The sequence below is a fragment of the Alnus glutinosa genome, chromosome 2 (genome assembly GCF_958979055.1).
Source record: "Alnus glutinosa chromosome 2, dhAlnGlut1.1, whole genome shotgun sequence".
Classification (NCBI taxonomy): Eukaryota; Viridiplantae; Streptophyta; class Magnoliopsida; order Fagales; family Betulaceae; genus Alnus; species Alnus glutinosa.
In genome coordinates, this window is record NC_084887.1 from 3,196,847 (window position 1) to 3,221,877 (window position 25,031).

General features: G+C 36.9%; 2 protein-coding genes across 2 annotated transcripts in view; both read right to left on the reverse strand.

Moving 5' to 3' along the window:
- The window catches only part of LOC133860758 (uncharacterized), a 65,080-nt gene that overhangs the window by 9,397 nt on the left and 30,652 nt on the right, over positions 1-25,031 (reverse strand). The gene's annotated exons all lie outside the window — the stretch shown is intronic.
- LOC133861646 (ankyrin repeat-containing protein BDA1-like) lies at positions 2,499-23,672 on the reverse strand. Its single transcript, XM_062297434.1, has 2 exons — positions 23,094-23,672; positions 2,499-3,260 (listed from the first exon to the last, which is right to left on the reverse strand). Exons 1-2 carry the CDS (start codon positions 23,670-23,672, stop codon positions 2,499-2,501), a joined length of 1,341 nt encoding a protein of 446 aa, XP_062153418.1.

Here is a 25,031-nt window from a genome sequence, read left to right on the forward strand (position 1 = left end):
TGTGTATGGTGTGAAGTACCATACTATCGCATACATCAAGCATTATATTGCTTTAAAACAATAGCTTGATGTGAGTTTGCATTAATAAATGCCTTTATTTTCTTCTACTTTTCTGTGTGCTCTCCTTTCAAGCCTTTTTAATACCTTCCATAAAAGAACAATTCCCAAAATAAAAACTATATGTATATTATATATTCAATTTCAGAAAACTTTCTAACATAACATTCTATAATTTCATGTAAAAAGTCTAAAAAATGTTAAAGATGACTTTGGTCTAAAAAATAGTAAACCTGAAAAAATTTAAATGTGTATTGCAAGAGTTTATCTTAGAGAATCACCTTAAATGTTAATACTTATGTATCAAACATCCTCTATATGGTAGGCTGCCCTGCATAAGCATCGTTTCTTAAACTCTGTCATTGTAACCAATATTTTCTGCATCTCCAAAATTGAAGTGGTCTTAGATGACCAAAAACTTTTCTTCTTCCTCATGCACGTTTTTTCACCCTGCGTTATCTCTTAGAGGTGAGTAGGATTTAGATTTTCAATTCCCGAAGACTGTACAAGGTATAATTAAGCGCAAATCATAGGGGCATACAGCTATATATACTCCAAATCTGGATAGGGAGACCAGAACAGATTGCAGAATAGCTATCACAAATAAACCAAAAGCACAAAATATAAACTCTAATGTGTGTGTGCATAAAAGTGCTTTAACTAACCAAGTTAAATACAAAAGGGCATCAAAAGGACGCAACCTCATATGCTTGCTACAAACTCTCCCTTCAATCAGTCCAGTCCCATCCAATTCCTCAATACATGCAGAACCAAATTATATCAAGCCATTATTGTGTCACACTTCCAAAATAGAGCACCGCATGCCTAAGGATTAAGCTTCCAATTTTAATTCCTTACGTCTCCAGACCATGTTGGCCACTCTCAGCACTTCTATTTTGACTTAAATGCACCTAAGGGCCTTATAATTCACAAAGTGCTTTGATAGCAGGAACAATATGTGACACCAAATGAATTAGTTGCAATATGTAGCAAAATTGTACTGATTAAAGACAGAGCTCATAGAAATCAGGAAAGGAATTCTTATTTGTATCGCCCAACAAAGTATAGAGGAAATATATCGACTAAATTAACAAATCACACCTTGTTTCCATGATAATATTCATGAACAAGAGTTCATGACATCAAACAACTGATTTCAAGACATAGATTTCATAACAATTCTAAGATTCCACGATGCTACAATTGTTGTTGACAATTCAAGGACAATAACTACAAATTTAACATGGTGATTTTGTACGATTGATGGGAAAGAATATGTCACATCAACACGGTTGCACCAAATTGCATGTCGGGTGAGAGGGGGGATGGATATCCTGTGGCTGAAATAGACCATAAAAATTGTTACGTTAATGCTTGGTTTGTTTTTGATGTAAAATGATTTCTGTCGTAAAATATTTTTGACGAAATTATTTTCAGAAAAAATAATTTTTTCGAAAATAATTTTCGGTGTGTGGTATGTATGAAAAAATTATGAAATGCAAAAATGCAACTGTAGCCGGAATTTGGCAACGTCCGGTCGTCGTTGTCGGATTTGAAGAGCATGTTTGGCCGGATTCCGGCCGGACTCCTCGGGATCCGGTCAAATCTGGCCGGATCAGTGGCTAGATCCGTCCAGATCCTGTTGGATCCCGGCCATTTTGGCCAGATCCAGCCGGATCCGATCAAATCTGACCGGCTTCTGACCATGGCTGGATTTCGGCCAGTTTCAGCCGGAATATGGTCCGCCGGCATCTAGCGACGATGGCCGGATGTCGCCGAATTCCGACGCTATCAGTATTCCGGTGGCTGGATGTTGCCGGATTCCGGCAATTGAATATTAAACATGCGTGTAAGGACCAAGAGTTTAATTTCAAAAAACGATTTACGGTTTTTAAAACCGTAAATTGTTTTTCAAAAATTAAATAAGCTTTTACGGTCAAACCGAAAATAATTTTCGTTGACTATTATTTTCGCTCCTACCAAACACGGTAAAATGTCAAAATCATTCTTTAGAAATCATTTTACGCCGAAACAAACGGAGCATTAGGGAGAAATCATTGACAGTGGTAAATGCTAAAATTCATTTTGCAATATTCACCATCCCTGAAAGTAAGCCAAATCCTTGAATCATACGACGAAGTTGGATAGCATAAAACTAAAAATCAATTAAGCACCATTTTCTTCAAGTTCACATACTCGCAACTTATGAACTGAATTCACGCTCCAAATATTAAATTATGCACATTTCAACGTAATTCTATTGTCGTTCTGTTCCAAATACGTTAGATGTGGGCATCCGAAGCCAGATTATTAGTCACCAAGCAACAAAGTTTTACCATTTCGACGACAACTTTCCGATGTAGGCTTAGCTCCCGATCGACCAGTAGCCGCAACACTATTGGCAAGTGAAAGCACACAGAAAGTTAAATTCTCTGCCAATATTAGATTCTTCGGCGGTTTCTAATTTCTTTGCACCATCTCTTGAATAACCAGTAGCTGAAGCGAAGGAAGTCTATGGAGACGATTGTTCCTATTGTTATCAGCCCCGACTGTGAATCATGTACACTAGTAGGTCCAATCAACAAAAGCCCACAAATATAACTTGCAGCCAAGCAACGCACAGCGATCCCCAGCAATGCTCTGAGTGGAAAGTCATCCATTACCAAAATAATCACCGCAAGCGATACGAAAAACCCAATGGAATTGGGAATCATGAATGGAAGGAATTCTCGTAAGTTGAACGACAAATTAGCTTGACTATAATCGTCGCCGTTATAAACGCCAAGTGGAGGACTTAGTATGGCTTGGTAGGTCATACTTGCGATAAGTACAGCCACAACAAGCAATGCATTTTGAGTTTGTGATGATGACTTTTTCACTTCCTTCGCTAACATTTTCCAAACCCTCCAAGGGTTTAGAAGTGAAATCTCGTGTAATAAGAACTGGCAGGGAGTCTTATTGGGAGGCAATGTCGTCATCGAGATCTGCACATGATGAACTTGAACGTCTTCAAGTTCTGACGCTCTGAAGGCTCCTGTGCGCAGAAGCAAATCCCTAAGCATGAAATTAGTGGGTTCACCCATCATTTGCTGTACGACATCGGACACATCCAAAGCCGTGAGGCCACTCTTGTTGGTCACATTCACACTGACTGCTTCTTGTTGGCTACCAATACCATCACCACCAAGTAGCAATTTCACAGTCTGTAACACGTATTGTACGTAGATAGTGAAGGCATTAAATAATATAATGAAGCATGAATTAATTAATTTTTTTTTTTTTGAATTGACTAAAAATTAATTTATAGACACAAACAAAACAACAGACAAGCAACAACCCAACCTCTCACAGCTAGTTTAGGGGAAAACACAAAAAAAAAAAAAAAAAAAAAAAAAAAACTAAAGCCCGCAAAAAGCAACGACCTCACTAGATCCAACCCAAACAAATGTATGGCCAGGCAAACCATTTGACTAGGAAAACATTTTCGGAGATATCCTACGAACTAACCAATTAATCTTCTATTGGCACAATTAGACTCAAAGAAGAAGGACAAAGCAAGGTAATGAATCTTGTAGGTACGTACTTTGGACTTTGGAGACGAATCTCTTGAGGGGTGGCAATGGAAAAAAGGTATTATTAGGTGACTTGGCCGGTGGATGACTGGTATATAAACGAGGTTGTAGAAGCATCTAGGCATACCGGCCAATTGAAGACCTTAGAATATAAATTGTGGAACAAAAAGGTGATCTACAATAGAGAATATAGATAAGATCATAGGATGTCATTAGTCACAAGAAAAATAAAGATAGCGTGATATACCACATGCTAGGTAGGAGGAGACTGGTTTGACTTGAGGAACTTGGTAGATTGAATTGAAATTGAAAGAAATATAGAATGAGACAGGTGATCCTTCTAATTAAGGTCATATGTGGTATGGTGATTTATTGATAGATGTGACTGGGAACTGTGGACAATAAAGTAATCTATGAATCATTATGTGTCGGGATGGTATGCTTCTAATGTAAGATTTATTGTGATGCTTCTAATTCAACGTGATATATATATTGTAAAAGCGAGTGCCACTGAGTCAAGTGTTAGGACTTAAATGTGACTGTAGTGATAGTAATGATATGATCGATTTACACTGATTATCTTTGAGGTCTATAGAAGTAGTTTAATAACTTTACTGGGAGCCTAGTAAATTAATAGAGTTTATGTGTAAAATTCGATGATGAAATTTATATAAGGAAGAGAGGATGTAGCGCCCCGAATTTAATCTATGGATAAAGGTATTTTGATTTTGAGATATAAAATCATATTATAAATTTTATGGGTAAATAGTAATCTCGTAGGTATTTAGGGAAATATGAGATATTTATGAAAATAAATATTAGTTGGTGGAATTTAATTGATAGTCTTGATTTTATTTATAAGGAACTTATATTAGGTTTAATATTATTCCGAGGTGATTTAAGTGGTAAGGGAATGTGATAAATTGGATCACCTGAAGTTGGATTTACTCAGACTATATGTTAATGGTGGCTAGCTATGTACCTCTCCTAGGACACCCGAATTCTACTTGAACCATGAAGGGGGAAAGACAGAAGATCAAGTATATAAATATTGTATATTTGTGCATCAACATGATTTTTTACCTTTACCATGTTGAGAGACAATGTTGCATGTGTGATTTCATTTTCATGTCTCAAGTTATTGGGTTCACTCTTCATAGGGCTCATATCACAATGGAAGGCAGTGATAAAATAAGAATTCTTTCCCTCTAAAATGGTTAGGCCTAGCACAGAGTCTTACTTGAAAAGAAAGCGATACAGAAAAGAGGAAAGGAAAAGTAATTTCTAGTACCCTTTTCTTTCACTGCCGATGTATAAGTAAGGGTGAAAATGTGAGCAATAATAATCATTCGCATTCGGTATTCACTATTTGCACTTATCTACTATCTGCATATGCAGATGTGGTTAACAAAACCACTATTCACTAAAACAACATTGGTTTGATGTTACCTTATATGCAGATAGCGGTTTTTTAATATTTTTTCTCTTTGACCAACTATAAATAGATGATGCAGGAAATTAAATAATGTATGAGATTGATATTTCATAACAAAATGATTAGCAAGTGTGATCTAAATAATAGTATTCAACTATTGATAAACTTTTTTGTATTTATTAGAATGAGAAATCACAATTTCAAGGCTCAAAAGCTCACTATCACATATGCAGATAGTGAATAATTAATAACCACAATAACTGCATGAATTTGGATAACAATTGCATGATGCAGGTGTAAATGTGAATGCAAATACCTAAATGTGATAATCGTATTATTCGAATAACTGCATCCACGTTCGTGTTTTCAACCTCAGTGCAAGAACTAGCTTATTAACACATATCCGGTCACTAAGGATAAATCTTAGCTTCTAGACTTATTGTACATTTCAAACACTTGTATTTCAAACTCTATGGATAACTGAACCTAGAGATAACTCTTTAGCTCTAAAGACTTGTAATAGGACTAGTCTTCTTGTTTGTAACCGCATGCTGAGATGATAATATCCAGCATGCATATTGTTTAGTTTTATCTTAGTTTAAACCTAGAGATAGAGTTGTATTTAAACTACACTTCTTCTGCTATATATATGGACGCATACTCAGTTGAAGAGTACGTCAGAATTTACAACAATCCTTAGTATTATTTCTCTGTTCTAATATGGTATTGTTAGAAATAATTTAGACATGAAATTATTTTAACCTAACATGCGCAGCGGAAATAATAAAAACATAGAAGAGTTTTTAGGCATACCTCCGGCCATTGTTGCTTAAGCACTTCTTCAGAACTTCTAGGAACAAAATATGAGGGAGCTTCTAACCTATGCCTATTGCTTGATGGCTGTACTGATGGTGTACACAGGCACTCTATTTATAGGCTAGGTCAGGGACCCTCAAAATGGTAAACACCGTATTTGTCTCCTTCCATCAAGGAAACAATATCGTTAATTGATTTTACAATCAATTAACCGATTCCATATTTACGGTAATCTAAATAAATAGAATTAACCATAATACCGATTCTATATTTACGGTAATCTAAATTAATAGAAATATCTTTAATACCGTATATGTTTATTATTAAAAATAATAAACATAATAGACACCGTAAATGTGATATAAAGGCCACAACCAAAAAGGAATAATATATACTACATAAATATAATATATATTACATTCTCCCACTTGGACTTTATAACACATGACCATATGGTATTAGGTTCTTTAGTTTTGGCCAATCTTTTATGGAATCCTCCAACTCAGTTAAGAAGTGTTTCACACGAATCATGGCGGTAAAACCATTATAAAAGTAGGTTGTCCCTTCCATGTATCACAATGTAAACCACTCCTTACATGAGTACCTTATGGATAATCAAGCTTTATGAATGAACTTCCTATAAGTCATTCGGGTCCAACTTTATTTATCCTCATGGATAAAAAATAACAAATGTGCACAATAAACTTTATTTCATTAACTTTATGTCTATAGATCAAAAAAGAGTACAAAGTGAATCAACAAGTCCCATATGGTCCACATGACCTTTAAACTGTTTTACCGGTAAACCTTTTGTCATGAGGTCCGCAACCATTGATTCTGTACTAATATGCTCAATAGAAACTTCACGTCTCTTAATGTTATCCCTAACACTAAGATAATTGATGTCGATGTGCTTACTTCTGCTTCCACTTTTGTTATTCTTAGAGAAGAAAACTGCAGCAGAATTATCGCAAAAGATCTTAATGGGTCTTGCTATTGAATCGACAACCTTTAGTCCACCAATGAAGTTTCTTAACCATAATGCCTGTGTAGTGGCTTCATAGCATGCAATGAACTCTGCCTCCATGGTAGATGTAGCAACTATAGTTTGCTTGCTGCTTTTCCAAGATATAGCTCCTCCAGCTAGAAGAAAGATATATCCTGAAGTAGACTTTCTGCTATCTACACATCCAGCAAAGTCTGAATCTGTATATCCAAAGACCTCCAAACTATCAGCTTGTTTGAAAGTCAAACTGTAACCCTTGGTTCCTTGCAAGTATCTCATGACCCTCTTGGCAGCTTTCCAATGCTCTAATCCCGGATTACTTTGGTACCGTCCCAGTATTCCAACCGCTAATGCAATATCAGGTCTGGTGCAGACTTGAGCATACATCAGGCTTCCCACTGCAGATGCATATGGGATACTTTTCATCTGCTGTTGTTCCAACTCATTTTTGGGACACTGGTCTTTACTGAATCTTTCTCCTTTAGAAATAGGTGCCACACTAGACTTACAGTCACTCATCTTGAATCTCTCTAAAACCTTTTCAATGTAGGCCCTCTGAGACAGTCTTAAAACTTTCTGTTGTCTGTCTCTGTGAATCTCTATGCCAATGACATAAGAGGCTTCACCCAAATCCTTCATTTCAAAGCTTTGAGAGAGTAACTGCTTAGTTTCATGTAGCAAACCTAAATCATTGCTTGCAAGTAGAATATCATCTACATACAAGACTAGAAATATCACTTTACTCCCACTAACCTTAAGGTATATACATTGATCAACAAGGTTCTCAGTAAATCCAAATGAGGTAATAACCTTGTGAAACTTAATATACCATTGACGGGAGGCCTGTTTTAGTCCATATATAGACTTCTTTAACTTGCAAGCTTTCTTGCTATCATCATCGAAGCCTTCAGGTTGTTTCATATAAACCTCTTCATCAAGATCCCCATTCAGGAATGCTGTTTTCACATCCATCTGGTGTAACTCTAAGTCAAAATGAGCTACTAATGCCATGATTATTCTAAATGAATCCTTCTTAGATACTGGAGAGAAGGTTTCATGGTAATCAATGCCTTCCTTTTGAGTGAAACCCTTGGCCACAAGTCTAGCCTTATATCGTTCAACATTACCAGAAGCATCCCTTTTGGTTTTATAAACCCATTTGCAGCCTATGGCTTTAGCTCCTTTTGGTAAGTCAACGAGATCCCAGACTTGGTTTTTAGCCATGGATTCCATCTCTTCCTTCATGGCATCGTACCATAGTGTGGAGTTATCCCCACTCATGGCTTGTGAAAACATACTTGGATCATCCTTAGGTCCAACATCAAAGTCAGACTCTTGGAGGTATACAACATAATCTGTAGAGATTGCTGGTCTCCTTATTCTAGAGGACTTTCTTAATTCTACTTCCTCTGCATTTTGCAATGGGAGAGTAGATTCATTCTGAACCTGTTCTGTATGAGTTGGTTGTTCTAGAACTGGTTGCGGCTCAGGAGGATCAAATTGATCTCCTTGTTCTTCATGAGCCGGTTGTTCTAGAACTGATTGTAGCTCAGGATAATCAATCTGATTTTCCCTGAATACAATCAATCTTCCTCTGTGAGGAGGAGATTTGGCCAACTCTCGTGCTTCCACTAATTCTATCCTTTGTGGATGAGCACTCCCACTAGGTTCAGCATCCTCTAGAAACTTTGCATTTATAGACTCAACAATCCTAGTACTGTGAGAAGGACAGTAAAACCTGAATCCTTTTGAGTTTTCTGCATAGCCAATAAAATAACCGCTGGTTGTCCTTGGGTCAAGTTTCTTCATGTTCGGATTGTAAATCCTCACTTCAGCAGGACAACCCCATATGTGTACGTGATTTAAACTTGGTTTCCATCCAGTCCATAATTCAAAAGGTGTCTTGGGGACAGCCTTGGATGGAACTCGATTTAATACATACACGGCAGTCTTTAAAGCTTCACTCCACAAAAACAAAGGTAATTCAGAATTACTAAGCATGCTTCTGACCATGTCCATAAGTGTGCGATTCCTTCTTTCTGCTACACCATTTTGTTGTGGTGTGCCAGGCATTGTGTATTGGGCAACAATACCTTCTTCTTGAAGGAATCGCGCAAATGGACCGATCATTTGTCCCTTTTCTGTGTACCTACCGTAGTACTCTCCGCCTCTATCAGATCTTACGATCTTGATTTTCTTTTCCCTTTGTTTCTCCACTTCCACCTTATAGGTTTTGAAGGCATTGAGCGCTTCAGCCTTGTCATTTAGGAAGTAGAGATACATATATCTCGTATGGTCATCAATAAAAGATATGAAATATCTTTGACCATTGAGGCAAGGAGTAGAAAAAGGTCCACAGATGTCTGTGTGTATGATTTCTAGAATCTCAGAACTCCTTCTGGCACCTTTAGTGGTCTTGTTGGTTTGCTTTCCCTTTATGCAATCCACACAAGTACCAAAATTAGTAAAGTCAAGAGTTTGTAAAACTCCATCGCTTACTAATCTTTTGATTCTCTCTATGGAGATATGTCCCAATCTCCTGTGCCATAGCCAAGCGGAGTTCTCATCTACAAGGTTTCTCTTTATGCCAATATCAGTATGCAACGATAAATAATTGTTCTCAAAGTTGGGATCTAAAGAAAGTTTGTATAGACCATCAATTTTTATTCCACCACCAACAAAATTATTATTTCTAAAAATACTGAAAATTGAGTTAATAAACCAAAAACCGTATCCAAATACATCAAGTTTTGAAATAGAAATTAAATTTCTAGAAAATGATGGAATATAAAAAACATTCTCAAGGTCTAGTACATATCCAGTTTTCAAAATAAGTCTGTAAGTCCCAACTGCTACGACCGGTGAGAACAATTTATTTCCTGAGTAAACACGTTGCTCACTTCTTATCGGCTTCCTTGTTTTGAGAAATCCCTGCAATGTATTTACAATGTGGATTGTAGAACCAGAATCAATCCACCATGTATTGCAAGGAGCCTCAACAAAAAAGGATTCATGACATACAAAAGAGATGAGATTACCTTTCTTTTCCAGCCATTTAATGTATTTCTGGCATTCTTTCTTCATGTGCCCCTCCTTCTTGCAAAAGAAACAAGCATCCTTATTGCCTTTGACTGACAACTTGTTTCCTTTCTTGGAGTGGTGGGCAGCCTTGCCTTTCTTAGTCTTTGCTTTAGTACGAGCAACCAAGTGAACACTTTCCGGTTTCTCGTGTTTCAATCTCTCTTCCTCTTGAACACACATGGTCAAGAGTTCATTAATTGACCAGTTATCCTTATGTGTGTTGTATGAAATCTTAAAGGGACCATACTGAGGAGGAAGAGAGTTGAGAACCAAATGGACCAAGAAGGATTCGGAAATCTCAACCTCAAGGGACTTTAATTGAGCTGCTATATCCCTCATTTCCATGATGTGCTCACGCACACCTTTGGAACTGTCGAAGGCTTGACTTGATAGTCTCTTCATTAGAGTGCTGGCCATGGCTTTAGTTGAACTCACAAACTGTGCTTCAACGGCTTTCAAAAAATCCTTAGCCTTAGAACATTCGGGGATAGAACCCCTAATGCCTTTGGCAATGTGAGATTGCATAAACATTAAGCTGAGGCGATTGGATCTCTCCCACCTTTCATGTTTAGCCATCTCTAATGCTGTACTGGTAGCCGTTAAAGCGGGTGGTTCATCCGTCCGGAATGCCAAGTCCAATTCCAAACACCCTAATGTAAAGAGTAAGTTCTCTTTCCATTCAGCAAAATTATTGCCATTGAGTTTCGGAACATGAAAAGTACCGTCAAATAATCCAGCAGGTATAGCTGCAAGAACCAAGGAAAAACAAAACTACTTAAGTGCTATGAAGTGACTTTAATTTAAATCAGCCAATGCTAATTTAAATAGTAAATTTCAACCTACCTTTGGGAAAAGGTTGCATCACGCATGAAATTTACTCCTTATTAATAAGACCAATAAATTTAAAAATATTAATAAATAAAAATTCCCCGTACCTTTGGGCAACCGAGATAATTTTTATTTTTAATACTAAATTTATTATCTTATTCTAATTAAGTCATAAAAATAAAAACCATCCCTTTGGGGATAGGTAATTAAATTTATGAGTTAATTACAATACGATGTTAATTTTTCCATATGAAGTTCATATAATTAAACTTGATGCAATTATTATTCAAAATTGAGATGCTTTGGCTCTCTCAAATTATCATAATAATTGCGACTTCATTAACATCTAATAACTTTATAGATGCCCACAAATGACCCTAGGAACAAAACAAACCAACACGTAAATGAGGTAAACAACATTCTCCAAGGTGCAAGCAGATGAGCTCCCAGGAAAGTGAGGGGGGTCACACCGGACACACTTAAATCCCAAGACTTTCCTTGCCAGAACTTTCCCCGACATTGCATTCTCAGATAGCGTCATAAACCCACACTAACATATTAGGTTTTGTTAATTATCCCTTAGGTCTAGGCATCAAACAATTTATAAATATACAATTATGTATTAAACAAATTATTTCAATACATAATAATTTAAACCTCAACCGTAATAAAAGATATTAAGAGAACACACTAAGCTTATAGCCTAGCCTAATGGTTTAGAATGTGGCTTTAGGCCCTTTTACACTAAGTGAACCCAAGTTCTAAACCCCATAAACCCTTTTTTTTTTTCTTTTTTTTTTCTTTTTTTTCTTTTTTTTGAACAGGCCCAATTCGTGGGTCAGCCCACTTAATGTCAGGTTGGGTTCTGGATTGGGCTGACCCGTATGGGTCAGCCCACTTGATGTGGGATTGGGTTTTAAACCCTACCCAACTAACAACCCGACCCGACCCGTCCTTTTCTAGATGGGTTGGCAAAAACCCTAAAGGCTAGCCGCCACCCTACCGCCGCCCTTCACCCCTGATGCGGCGGCCAAGATAGGCTGCTGCTGTGACGAGCCCGGCGACCCATAAGGGTCGCCGGGTGCTGGAGAAGCAGCGGCCAAAAGGCCGCTGCTTGCAGCACTGTCGGCGACCCAAAGGGTCGCCGATTGCTGGAGTAGCAGCGGCCAAAAGGCCGCTGCTTGCAGCACTGTCGGCGACCTTTGGGTCGCCGATTGCTGGAGTAGCAGCGGCCAAAAGGCCGCTGCCCGTAGTGCTGTCGGCGACCCAAGGGTCGCCGATTACTGGAGGAGCAGCGGCCTTTCGGCCGCTGCCCATAGTGCTGTCGGCGACCCAAAGGGTCGCCGGTTAACTGGAGGGGCAGTGCTCTCTGCAATACACGGCAACAGTGGGCGGCGACAGTGGGTGAGAATTTTCAGGGTTTCCAAACAAGGGCAAAAGGGTAATTTTCTTTTACAGTAAATACCACAGCCTAGAATCATGCGTTTCTATCACAGTATATTCGTAAAAGCAACAATAATTTTCCACATAGTATTGACAAAACAATAATAAATGAAAATATACTGGATTAAAATTGATAACGCATAAAAATCAGGTGCTAAACAACACGGCATAGAGGCTGGCTCTGATACCACATGTTAGAAATAATTTAGACATGAAATTATTTTAACCTAACATGCGCAGCGGAAATAATAAAAACATAGAAGAGTTTTTAGGCATACCTCCGGCCATTGTTGCTCAAGCACTTCTTCAGAACTTCTAGGAACAAAATATGAGGGAGCTTCTAACCTATGCCTATTGCTTGATGGCTGTACTGATGGTGTACACAAGCACTCTATTTATAGGCTAGGTCAGGGACCCTCAAAATGGTAAACACCGTATTTGTCTCCTTCCATCAAGGAAACAATATCGTTAATTGATTTTACAATCAATTAACCGATTCCATATTTACGGTAATCTAAATAAATAGAATTAACCATAATACCGATTCTATATTTACGGTAATCTAAATTAATAGAAATATCTTTAATACCGTATATGTTTATTATTAAAAATAATAAACATAATAGACACCGTAAATGTGATATAAAGGCCACAACCAAAAAGGAATAATATATACTACATAAATATAATATATATTACAGGTATCAGAGCCACATATAGACTAACGTCTCATATGGTTTCTGCTCCCTCCACTCCCACCGCTACCATAATCTCTCCCACAACCTCTCCTCCTTCTACACCTATCTCTAAAATGGCGTCAACACCTCCTCCAACACCCTCTTCCCAACATATGTTTCCAAATATGTCTCACTCATTTCACATCAAGCTGGCCAAAGGAAATTTTATGGCCTGGAATACACAGATCCTTGCCTACATTAAAGGGCAATGTCACGCCCCCGTTTTGGGATATTACAATCTTCCCCCCTTAATAGAATTTCGTCCTCAAAATTTAAAAACTATAAAGTTATCCCTTAACGAAGAAAAATAAAGCATACTTTATATCATCTTGCCATAACTATGACTTTCAATATAACCATCACCATCCACATCGTTTCCATTTCTCTGCTTCAATGTAAAGGTATGCTCTTATTGTAAAGCTCGTCTATTTCGTTCGCCTGTGTCTGCAGTACCTGATCAGATCTTTGTATTCAAAATACCTTAAGCAATATCTTGAAATTCCACCTTAACTCTATTGTTAAAATTCCATCTACTTCTTTTCAGAAATAAACTTATCATAGCCAAAAACCTCGACCATGATAAGTGGCTGCCCTTATCCCTTCGAAAAGGGTGTAAGAAAATAATATTTTATATGGTACCATGATCTATTCTATGAGTCGATCTACTGACTAAGGCGAGGGTACCAACCTTCATCCAATATGGACTGGCAAATATTCGTATACTTCTTCATAACCCTCGTCAAAAACAGAAAGTATACCCGTGCTCAAACGGTGTCACATACTTGTTAGGTACACTCAACCGATAAAGTCTCACCTAATTTAGATTAGGTCTTCTACATTAGAAAAACATAGCTCGGACCTTGCTATTCAATACCTCCCAAGAAAAGTCTCCCATCTTGTGTTATTGAAATTCCAACACCCAAATCTAAGGAAGAAACTTATTTAAAGTTCAACGTCTCGATAAAAAGACCATGCTTAAATAAATCCTTAAGGGTTGGAGTTTCTTTTCATTATAAAATCCTTAAACATTATTTCCGAGTCCATCCATTCCTGTCCTCAAGTAAGACAGTCTGTAATTCTTCTGCCCTCAAAACATAAATCATATCATAATAAATCACAAGCAGCAAGATTTAAAAAAAACAATATAGTGTCTATCTTAATTAACCTCAAATGGTTTTACGAAAGGCTAAGATGTTGACCTTAGGATCCTCCAACGATAACACCAAATAGTTTCGTTTACTCAAATTGACATGTATCCCAAAACTTTACCTTGATCATAAATTAGTAATATATCATAAACACGTAGATGACTATCTTTACTATCATGACAGAGGTATAAGGGCTTAAGATCATGTCTTATAAAATAATCGGTATTACCTTTATCGTCAAAAGAATGTAAGACAACAATATATTCACATCTTGCCTTCCAATCATAAGTAAACCTCAAATTATAAATCAGGTAATATCCTTGCATCCCATGGCAAGATTTAACCTCAAAGTATAGATCAATTAATCATCAACGGTATACTTACTATCTAATAAAGATGCAGAAATTCTAAGATCATCGAGTATGAACATCAAGTCTGTAAATCAGCAAATTTCAAAATCCAAGGCTTAAACCTCAAATAACATAATCAGTAATGCATCGAAACCTAGTCTCCACATTTTGTCATTACCATTCATCATGATTCTAGTCAAAAAGAATATTAACAGTATTATCCCATAAAAATTATTCTAATCCCAAATGAACCACAAAATGGGATTTAATCATAACATATTGTTTTCCAACAGTAATTATGCAAATCATATTTCTATAATACCAAAAATTCTTCCAATAACAAAATCATATATTTCCAGCTCCGTGATTCAGAATTGTCTTAAAATATAAACTTATCATCAAAATTCATAATCATTGGCTACTATCATAAAATTGATATTAAACTTTTAAACCTCAAACTCAGCCAACATAAATCAAGTTAAAAAAAAAAATCTTTCCTTAGAATCCCGACAGTTCATCATAATTGATTATCTAGATATCATTTAAGAAATCCTCATATAATAGAATATCAAAATTCTCAATTCATGGCTAAGATTGATAATCACCACAGTCTTACCTAATAACCCGAGCAACTTAAATCCATTCCTAAGACTTAGCATCAGTTTAATCCACTAACCATCCAAGCAAACGTTATCTCCTCTTCAAATATTATAACTAAAACTAAGAAAAACTAGATTACTAAATAGGGAAATAACAAGCTTCTGAAAATAACACCATTTTATTCTAAGAGTCTCATTGTATCCTATCTCCACATGAACACAATTATTATGCTAACAATGATCTTCTCAAACGTAGAAATTCTTAATCTGAACCATTAAGTACTAATTTTACTCAAATGATCGATTCCTTGATTGTTCAGAGTTCCTATCTCCAAATTCTTAATTAACAAATCCACTGCTTGCATAACCTCAAAATTCTCAGACCAAAATATCAGATTTTATCAGGTCCTACAAATTAAAATACCTAAAGAATTAATAATCCATACCTCAAAGCATTGCAGTCCTCTTTATGAATCCATAATAATCCTCAATCACAACTGATCAATCTTCTCAAAGAGGTTAAAAGAAAATCAAAGATCTTCTAAGACTGTCATATTCCTTGAACTTTTGTTCCTTTGATTCTCTACATAGGTACTATGATCTTTTTCTTATCCTTCATAAATACTATTGTCCTCATAGGTCAATGGATACAACCTTAACCTCAATCCAATTCAATTATGCCATTGATCAATCCTCAAATATGATAATTAGAGCATTTCTCAAACTTAAGATCTTCCAAAAGATTCATCTTATCATATGGATTATCTTATCTTCTAGAAAACTCCAATAATTTCTCAATATATTCTAACTTCACTAAAGTTATCCGATCATAGTAATATAATTGCTCCAAAAGTCATCAATTTACTTGATCAACTTATTTCCTTATATGTCCTTAAAACACATGAATCAGCATCTATAGATTAAGTATCCATCTTCAAAAGGATACCAGATTCAAGATCATAGATATCTTTGTTTACATCCTCGAGTAAATCAAGTAATCTCAAAACTTCAATATTTATCTCTAAGCACATGAAATATCTATATGATGCTTAATACATTTATTGACTTAATATCCATAAATCTGCCAAGATATTAAGCATCCAAAATTTCTATAATCTATATCTCTAAAAGCATTTCATAAATCATGACTATACCTCAAAATATGGTGGTCATCAATACCTAACCATCCAAAACAAGTTGGTCTATAATTGATGCAATTTGCTATTCCTCAAGAAAGATTGTACAACTTAACACTTAGGTAAACAGGTCTTGAAAACCTATCATAATTTGATACTGATCATAACTTACTCCTTAGTATTGATTCCAACTTAGAGACTTCAACCTTAATAAGATCAATCCTATGATTCACAAAATCAATCTGCTATGATGCAAAATCCTATCCGCTCCCTAGATCTTATAGAAGTTAGACTCTAAAAAGATCTACTCCTACAGTCCATAGAGCAAAATGCTCTGATACCATGTTGTCACGCCCCCGTTTTGGGATATTACAGGCAAGATGCATTCGGTTTTCTCGACGGGTCTTCTCAGCCCCCTGCTCAGTACATACTGAATCCCAACTCCATCGAGGGTGCTCCGGCTACAATCATCAACCCCGATTATCTCTCATGGTGTCAACGGGATCAGATGATTCTAAGTGTTCTTCTCTCCACTCTTACTGAACCCTATGTGGTTCATGTTGTTGGATGTGTAACAGCCAGCCAGTTATGGAGTACTCTCCTCTCCATGTCTGCCTCCCAAGCCAAGGCCCGTGTTATGCAAATTTACTTTCAATTGGCCACTGTCCAGAAGGGAAATCACTCCATCACGGAGTATTTCCAAACAATCAAGACCCTCTGAGACACATTGGCTGCTGCTGGCCAGCCCATCAATGAATTTGAAGCCGTCTCTTTTCTCCTAAAAGGCCTTGGTACTGAGTTTGCCTCCTTTGTTACATCTGTAACAACTCGGGTAGATCCTCTTTCTTTTGATGAGCTTTATGGCCATCTCTTAGCTCACGAGATGCGGATTGAGCAACAATTTCCAACCTTGGAGCTCTCCCAGCCGTCTGCACATTACACAAATCGTGCCGCCATGCTTCGGGGAAGAGGCCATCGTGGTGGCAGAGGATCTCCTTCCGGTGGCAGAGCACCTTTCCGTGGCAGAGGCAACTCCTCTTCCAACCGTGGTCGTGGTTCTTACTTCAACACTGATGCTCCTTCTTCCAACCGGCCTGTTTGTCAATATTGTGGTCGGATTGGCCACACCACTGCCCGATGCTACCAAAGGTTGGAAACTGTCCAATCTTCCGACTCATATCAGCAATCACAAACAGTTTTCACGTGATAATGATGTCTTTTTTGAATTTCACCCTTCTTTTTTTGTGATTAAGGACTGCAAATCTAGGATCACTCTTCATCAAGGCCCTCTTAAGGATGGACTTTACCAACTTCATCCTTCCTCATCATCTTCCATCAATAAACAAGCTCTTGTCGGTGAACGGACCTCCACTGATCACTGGCACAAGCGCTTAGGTCATCCCGCCCTTCGCACAGTCCACAAAGTCCTCTCTATGTTTCAGCTTCCAGTCATCAACAATAAGGCTTCCTCTCCTTGTACTGCCTGTCCTCAGGCAAAAGGCCATCAATTGCCATTTCCAGTTTCAATTCCTACTATTTGTCAACCCTTAGATTTAGTTTATTCTGATGTATGGGGTCCTTCCCCAACACTTTCTATTAATGGTAATCGATATTATGTTTCTTTTGTTGATGCCTTTAGTCATTATACTTGGGTGTTTCCAATTCAATCCAAATCTGATGTTAAACCCACATTTCTAAAATTTCAAGTTATGATCGAACGCTTTCTAAACACAAAAATCAAGAGTGTTCAAACTGATTGGGATGGTGAATATCGTAGTCTAAACACATATATTTTCAATCCATTGGCATCATTCATCGTCTGTCTTGCCCTCACACACATCAACAACAAGGATGTGTTGAACGCAAACAGACATCTTATAGACACCACACTTGCTCTTCTAGCTGACAACCAACTTCCCAAAACCTTTTGGGATGAGGCCTGTCTCACTTCGTGTTTTCTAATCAATAGACGTCCCACTTCTTTGTTGCAAAATCAATCTCCTTATCAAAAACTTTTCAATCGCCCACCTGACTACACTTTTCTCAAAGTTTTTGGTTGTGCATGTTTTCCTAATCTCTGTCCATATAACACTCACAAATTCTCTCTTCGCTCAAAAGAATGCATCTTTATTGGGTATAGTCCAAATCATAAAGGCTATAAGTGCTATCATATCGAGTCCGGCCGCATCTACATTTCTAGAGATGTGCTTTTTCATGAAGATAGTTTTCCTTTTAAATCAGCACCTCCTACACTCGAGCCCCCTGATTCTACACCTGTTTATCCTCCTTTTCTCCCATCTCTCCCCCCCACTCAATCGGTCTTACCCTCTTCCTCTTCTCCAAACACACTTCCCGAGTCCATTCCTCAAGTTTCTGCATCCCCACTTCCTGCATCTGCTCCTCTCTCACCACATACTTCTGCAGAATCGGTTGTACCAATTTCAGGTTCCATTCCTGAACCACCGCCTACCAGGATTCATCCTATGCGCACAAGGTCTATCAACAACATTGTCCAGCCGAGACAACTCACAGATGGCCGCATCCGGTACCCTCTACCTAGGGCCCTCATGGTCGAGACTCACTCAGCTCTCATCGAGCCTACATGCTTCTCAAATGCAGTTATCATTCCCGAATGGCATACCGCCATGCAAGCAGAATTTAATGCTCTTCTCCACAACAAGACCTGGTCTCTTGTTCCTCCTCATGCTGCTTCTAACCTTGTAGGTTGCAAATGGGTTTTTAAGCTCAAAAGGAAGGTCGATGGGTCAATTGAACGTCACAAGGCACGATTAGTTGCCAAAGGTTTTCATCAACAGGCTGGTATCGACTATGGTGAAACTTTTAGTCCGGTTGTTAAACCTACAACAATCCGGACTGTTCTATCTCTTGCTTACTCTGCAGGTTGGCCACTCAAGCAAATAGATATCCAGAATGCTTTTCTCCATGGTTTTCTCTCTGAAGATGTTTATATGGTGCAACCACCCGGCTTCACCAATCCCAACTATCCCCAGCATGTGTGCAAGCTTCACAAGGCCCTCTATGGTTTAAAACAGTCTCCACGGGCCTGGTTTTCTCGCCTCAGTGAAAAGCTCATCCAACTTGGTTTCATGGGATCCAAAGCAGATTCATCATTGTTTATTTATCAAAAGAATTCTGTCACACTGTATCTTCTCATTTATGTGGACGACATAATCATCACTGGATCTGCCCCTGCTGCAATTACCGAATTACTTCAACTCCTCAGGGTTGAGTTTGCTGTTAAAGACTTGGGGGACCTTCATTATTTCCTTGGAGTTGAAGTTATCAAACTCAAGTTCGGTCTTCTCCTCTCTCAACGAAGGTATATCATGGATTTACTTAAGAAAACAAATATGTTGGAGGCTAAACCGATCACATCTCCTATGTCCTCCTCCACTGTTCTCTCAGCTTTTACAGGTGATCCCAGGGAAGATCCTTCACTCTATAGAAGCACTGTTGGCTCTCTCCAATACCTCTCTCTCACAAGGCCGGATTTGGGGTTCGCAGTTAATCGTGTCTGCCAATTCATGCATCGTCCAACTACTTTACATTGGCAGGCGGTTAAACGTATACTCGGATACCTCAAACACACAGTCTCTCATGGTCTTCTTCTTCATCACACAAAATCCACTAGTCTTCAAGCCTATTCTGATGCTGATTGGGCAGGTTGCCCTGATGACCGTCGCTCAACTGGAGCCTATTGCATTTTTCTTGGCTCAAATCTGATCTCTTGGAGTTCCCGCAAGCAACCAACGGTCTCTTGATCTTCCACAGAGGCAGAATACAAATCAGTTGCCAATACCACTACAGAACTTCTATGGATTACAGCTCTTCTTCGTGAACTTGGTGTCTCTCTCACGTCAACACCAAAATTATGGTGTGACAACATTGGTTCTACATACTTGTCCGTAAATCCAGTTTTTCATGCCCGTACAAAACATGTGGAAATCGATTTTCACTTTGTGAGAGATCGAGTTGCGGATAAATCCTTAGAGATCTTATTCATTCCAAGCTCCGACCAACTTGCTGATGTCTTAACCAAACCACTTGTTTCCACTCGGTTTCAACATCTATGTTCCAAGCTCAACGTGTGTGCTCCCCCGTTGATCTTGCGGGAGGGTATTAACACATATCCGGTCACTAAGGATAAATCTTAGCTTCTAGACTTATTGTACATTTCAAACACTTGTATTTCAAACTCTATGGATAACTGAACCTAGAGATAACTCTTTAGCTCTAAAGACTTGTAATAGGATTAGTCTTCTTGTTTGTAACCGCATGCTGAGATGATAATATCCAGCATGCATATTGTTTAGTTTTATCTTAGTTTAAACCTAGAGATAGAGTTGTATTTAAACTACACTTCTTCTGCTATATATATGGACGCATACTCAGTTGAAGAGTATGTCAGAATTTACAACAATCCTTAGTATTATTTCTCGAGAAATGATCCCTACACTCATTTCTCACAACAACCTCACAACAAGCTGATGTGGCTGGTAATATTTTATTCTTTTTTTATAAAAACAAAACAAAACAAAACAAAAAAAATGATAAAATATTACAAGCCACATCAGCTTGTTGTGGGGCTGTTGTGAGAAATGAGTGTATGGATCATTTCTCTTATTTCTCTGTTCTAATAAAGCTTAATAGGTTTTTTTTTATTTTTTTGTAAGTAAGCTTAATAGTCATTTTGGTATAAAGCATCGACTACCATTTGCGGAGAAAAGGCAGATTGACATGACCATGCAATGTTTGTGCTTTAATTGTTGGTGTGCTTTAGTCTTGATGGCCCAATCTCAGCACTATCATTTGCCGAGCATATCCATACTGAAATGTGATCTTTCTGGCGTCAGAGTTACTCAGTGGCCTATTTTTGGTCAAAAGAAAGCATCGACTTTGCTCGTTGAATTTGTGCAAAGAAGAAAGAAAGTAGAGGGGTCTCTTTTTTAGAAAGAATGCACATTATTTAAGTCTATGAACTACAAATATTTTTAAGTAGGATACATTAAATTAAAAGTTTATGAATTAAAAAAATGATAAAAATTGAAGAAATCAAATTAAAATGTTTTCAATTAAGTTCAACCAATATTAAGTGGACCAGAAAACCAACACGTGATCCAAGATGTGTGCTTTTAATAGCCATCACGTGACTTGAGCCATTATTCTAGAGGCAGCCATTTGGCATTGGAAAAGAAGTTAAGAAAAATGGATAACTTCACTTAATGGTATCGAATTACCGGTTTGGCCTATTTAACTTAAGGGTACTAAACTTTAAAACGTCTCAAATTAAGGTATTTAATTTTCAAAATATCTCAATAGCAAGTACTTTGTTAGAGTTTGCTGTTAAATCCGACCAAAATTGTCAAAATACCCGTGTTTATTTTTAAAAAAAATATATATATAAAAATATTTCATAGATTGAGGCATGAATATTTTTGTAAATTCTGTTAAATTCTGACCAACACCTAAATCCTAGCAATTTTTTTTTCTTTTTTCTTTTCCTAAAAAACAATAGGGGTATTTTGAGAATTTTGGCAAGATTTAACAGCAAATCGAGTACCGGTTATTGAGACGTTTTGAAAATTGGATATCCTAGTTTGAGACGTTTTTAAGTTTAAGTAAAATAGGCCGATAGTTCGATCGGTACCCTTAAGTGAAGTTCTTCCTAAAAAAAAATGCACGTTGTAGAATGACATATTTCTGAGAACCAACCTAATCCAATAGCTTCTAATTAATCTTTTATCTTTTTAAATAAACGTTACTCTTCATACTCATTTATCACATAATTTATTTTTTATTGATTAGATGTGATCACATATTTTAAGTTGTTTTTCATGTCAGTTACTTGAAAAATAAAACTATGTAAAACACCTCATGTTAGACAATATAAAATGAATGTGATAAATTAGTATGAAGAGAAGTATTACTCATCTTTTTATATATTGATGAAGTATGAAATACCTAGTAATATATTTGCCTTAAATTAATTTCCATATATATATATATATATATATATATATTTTATAGATATATACTACTATATTTTTATTCATGCAATTTTTTTCCCAACCCCTACCCTTACTCATAGGGATGGAATCAGAATTTTCTATTTGGAGGGGCCAAAGTATGAATGAATGGTCAATTTCATTTTTAGTAGGAGCCAAGCCTTGTTTTTAAGCCTAAAATTAATACATATATTTTGAACTTAAGGAAAAAAAAATTAAAAGAAAATGTAAAAACCAAGGGGGGCCATATATGGCCAAATCTATCATTTTTTAGTTTAAGATTAGGTTTATCTCTTTTTAAGAATCTTGTTGACACATTCTTTGTTAAGTTCTTATCCCACATTTAGTATGCACGTAACATTTAATTAGTGTAATTAATATATATACACTTTGATCCTTGTAGTTTCAAAACCACCTTAGTTTCCTTCTCGATATATCGAGTTTCTATGCTTTAATTTCGACACTAATATCCCTTCGTTAACCAGTTATCAGCCAAGTACTATTACTGAGCCTTAATTAGTTGATATAAAAATGAAGGTCAAAAAGTAATTTCTATTAATAAATTACTAAGACCAACCTTCTATACCGTGCATTATAGATAAAGCAGGAAGGTTTGAGAAGAGTAGAAAAGCAGGAAGGAAACTATGAAACTTGAGAAATGATTTGCATGATTATTAATTTTATAAAATCTTGGTTGTCTCTTCCCTTCGTGATTGACCTTTATAGCCTCTAATCTTTATTTTTTTTGTTTACTGTTAGCCGCGCGTTAGGCATCAGTTGCTATTAGAGAAGCCTTTACGTCTGCCTAAAAAGATGCCAAGCATGAAGCACTCAAACAATTAAAGATGGAATTATTTACCTGACTCTGCTTCCTTGCAATTGCAAGGTGTAAGACAGTGTTGCCATCTTCATCCCCAGCATTCAGAATGTCCTTTACGTTAAGCTGCTTCGATAGATCAACCATGGCTTTGAAGGCCTCAATTTGGTTATACTTCACGGCTAGGTGAAGCGCAGTCTCGCCTCTTTGAGTCACGTCTTCGATACAGTCGGGAAAAAAGCCAACCAATTCCTTAATAACTCGAACCCTCCCAGTTACAGCTGCACAATGAAGAGAAGTCTTTCCATCTCTGCTCTTGAGATGGGCAAGCTCACGGCTAAAGTTCAATAACTCTCTCACTGTTTCCACAAAACCATTGGCGGAGGCTATGTGTATTGCGCTAAACCCGTCCTTGTTCAGTCTGGTGGCAAAATCTGGTTTACTAAGCTTCAGTAGCTCCCTCACAAACTCTGTTTGCCCACCCATGGCTGCAATGTGAAGGGCAGTTTCAGGGTACACGGCTAGTGAATCTCTCTCCAGTAAGAGGGAGTCCTCTTGAAGTAATTTCTGCAGTTCAATGATGTTTCCATTAAGCGCTGCCTCCACCAATCTGGGATCCATGCCTGTAATGGAATCGACAAGCTTCAAAAGAAGAAACAAAAAATAAAGGACATGAAATTGAATGAGGAAGAGAAAAGATCTTCATGTTATCGAAGAATCCAACAAGACCTTGACTTTAAAGTCAAACGAACAAGACAATTTTTCGGAAGTTTTGATAACTTATGAAATATTGTTAATGTGGTAGTTTGAAATTAATATGTAAACTTATCTTTAAATTAAATGATTAAATTTTCTTCCTTCTCATGAACTTAACCTTTTAAAATAAATGGTGATTTAATTGGCCTGTAAGCTAACACACCTTTTAGCATTTTTTTTTTAAAAAAAAAATATGGCAACAAGTTTTTCCCTATTTTTTCCTGTAATTTCTCTTAGAAAAAAAAAAAAAATCAAACTCTTTTACTCACATTAAAAAAATACGTTTTTCAATTTTTTCAAAAAAAAATAAAATAAAATTCTTTTCACATTTAAATCAAATCAATCGAATTCTTACTTTTTTGTGTATCAAATCAACCCACTCCAACTTTTTTGGGAATAAGAAAAAGTTTTCTACACAGCCAAAACTAGGCCATGTGAATATTTGTTGGCGTCCTAAAAACTAAAAAGTTTGTTTGTCTTCGACAACATGGCCGAAATTTCTACATCCCATTCAAGCATACTATACAAAAAGTAAAGGACCACTTTCTTCAAGTTCACATCCTCCCAACTAAAAGTCAAGGAACGTATTGGCAAGTGAAACCATACAAATGGTTCTCTGCCATTAGATTCTTCTGTTTCTGAGGTTGGGTTAGTGCATAATAGTTGTGTAATTATTGTGTACCTTTGTAGAGTCTCATTACATGGGTCCCACCTCATGTCTTTACAAACGTGCAACACTGTTGTGCAGGAGTTTTTTTCTTCTGTTTCTAATTTTTTTGTGTAATAACCCTGATCCTCTATCGAGGATAAAATGGTAATTTATTCTTAATTAAGAAACTAGGTAATAGTAGGTTTGGCTTAGTAATGAAAATGGATTAAAAAAAAAAGATTATATTTTATATTTTATCAAATAACCGCTTTTATATTTTATTAAATACCCGCTTTTATATTTTATTAAATACCTGACTTTACATTTAATAATTTTAGATTAATATTGAATGCCTTTGAGACTTAATATTTTTTATATTAATATTTATACCCAATTATTAGTGTTAGATGTAAAAGTCTTAATTGTTAAAACCCTAGTCTTATAAATATAACCCTTAACCGTCGGCCCCACTTCTCAATGTTCTCATATCAGAAAAATTTTAGAAGCCGTTTCTCCCTCTCACTGTGCGTGCAAGGAGCCAAGGAGGTATGCCAGATTTTCTTCCTTGTCTACAT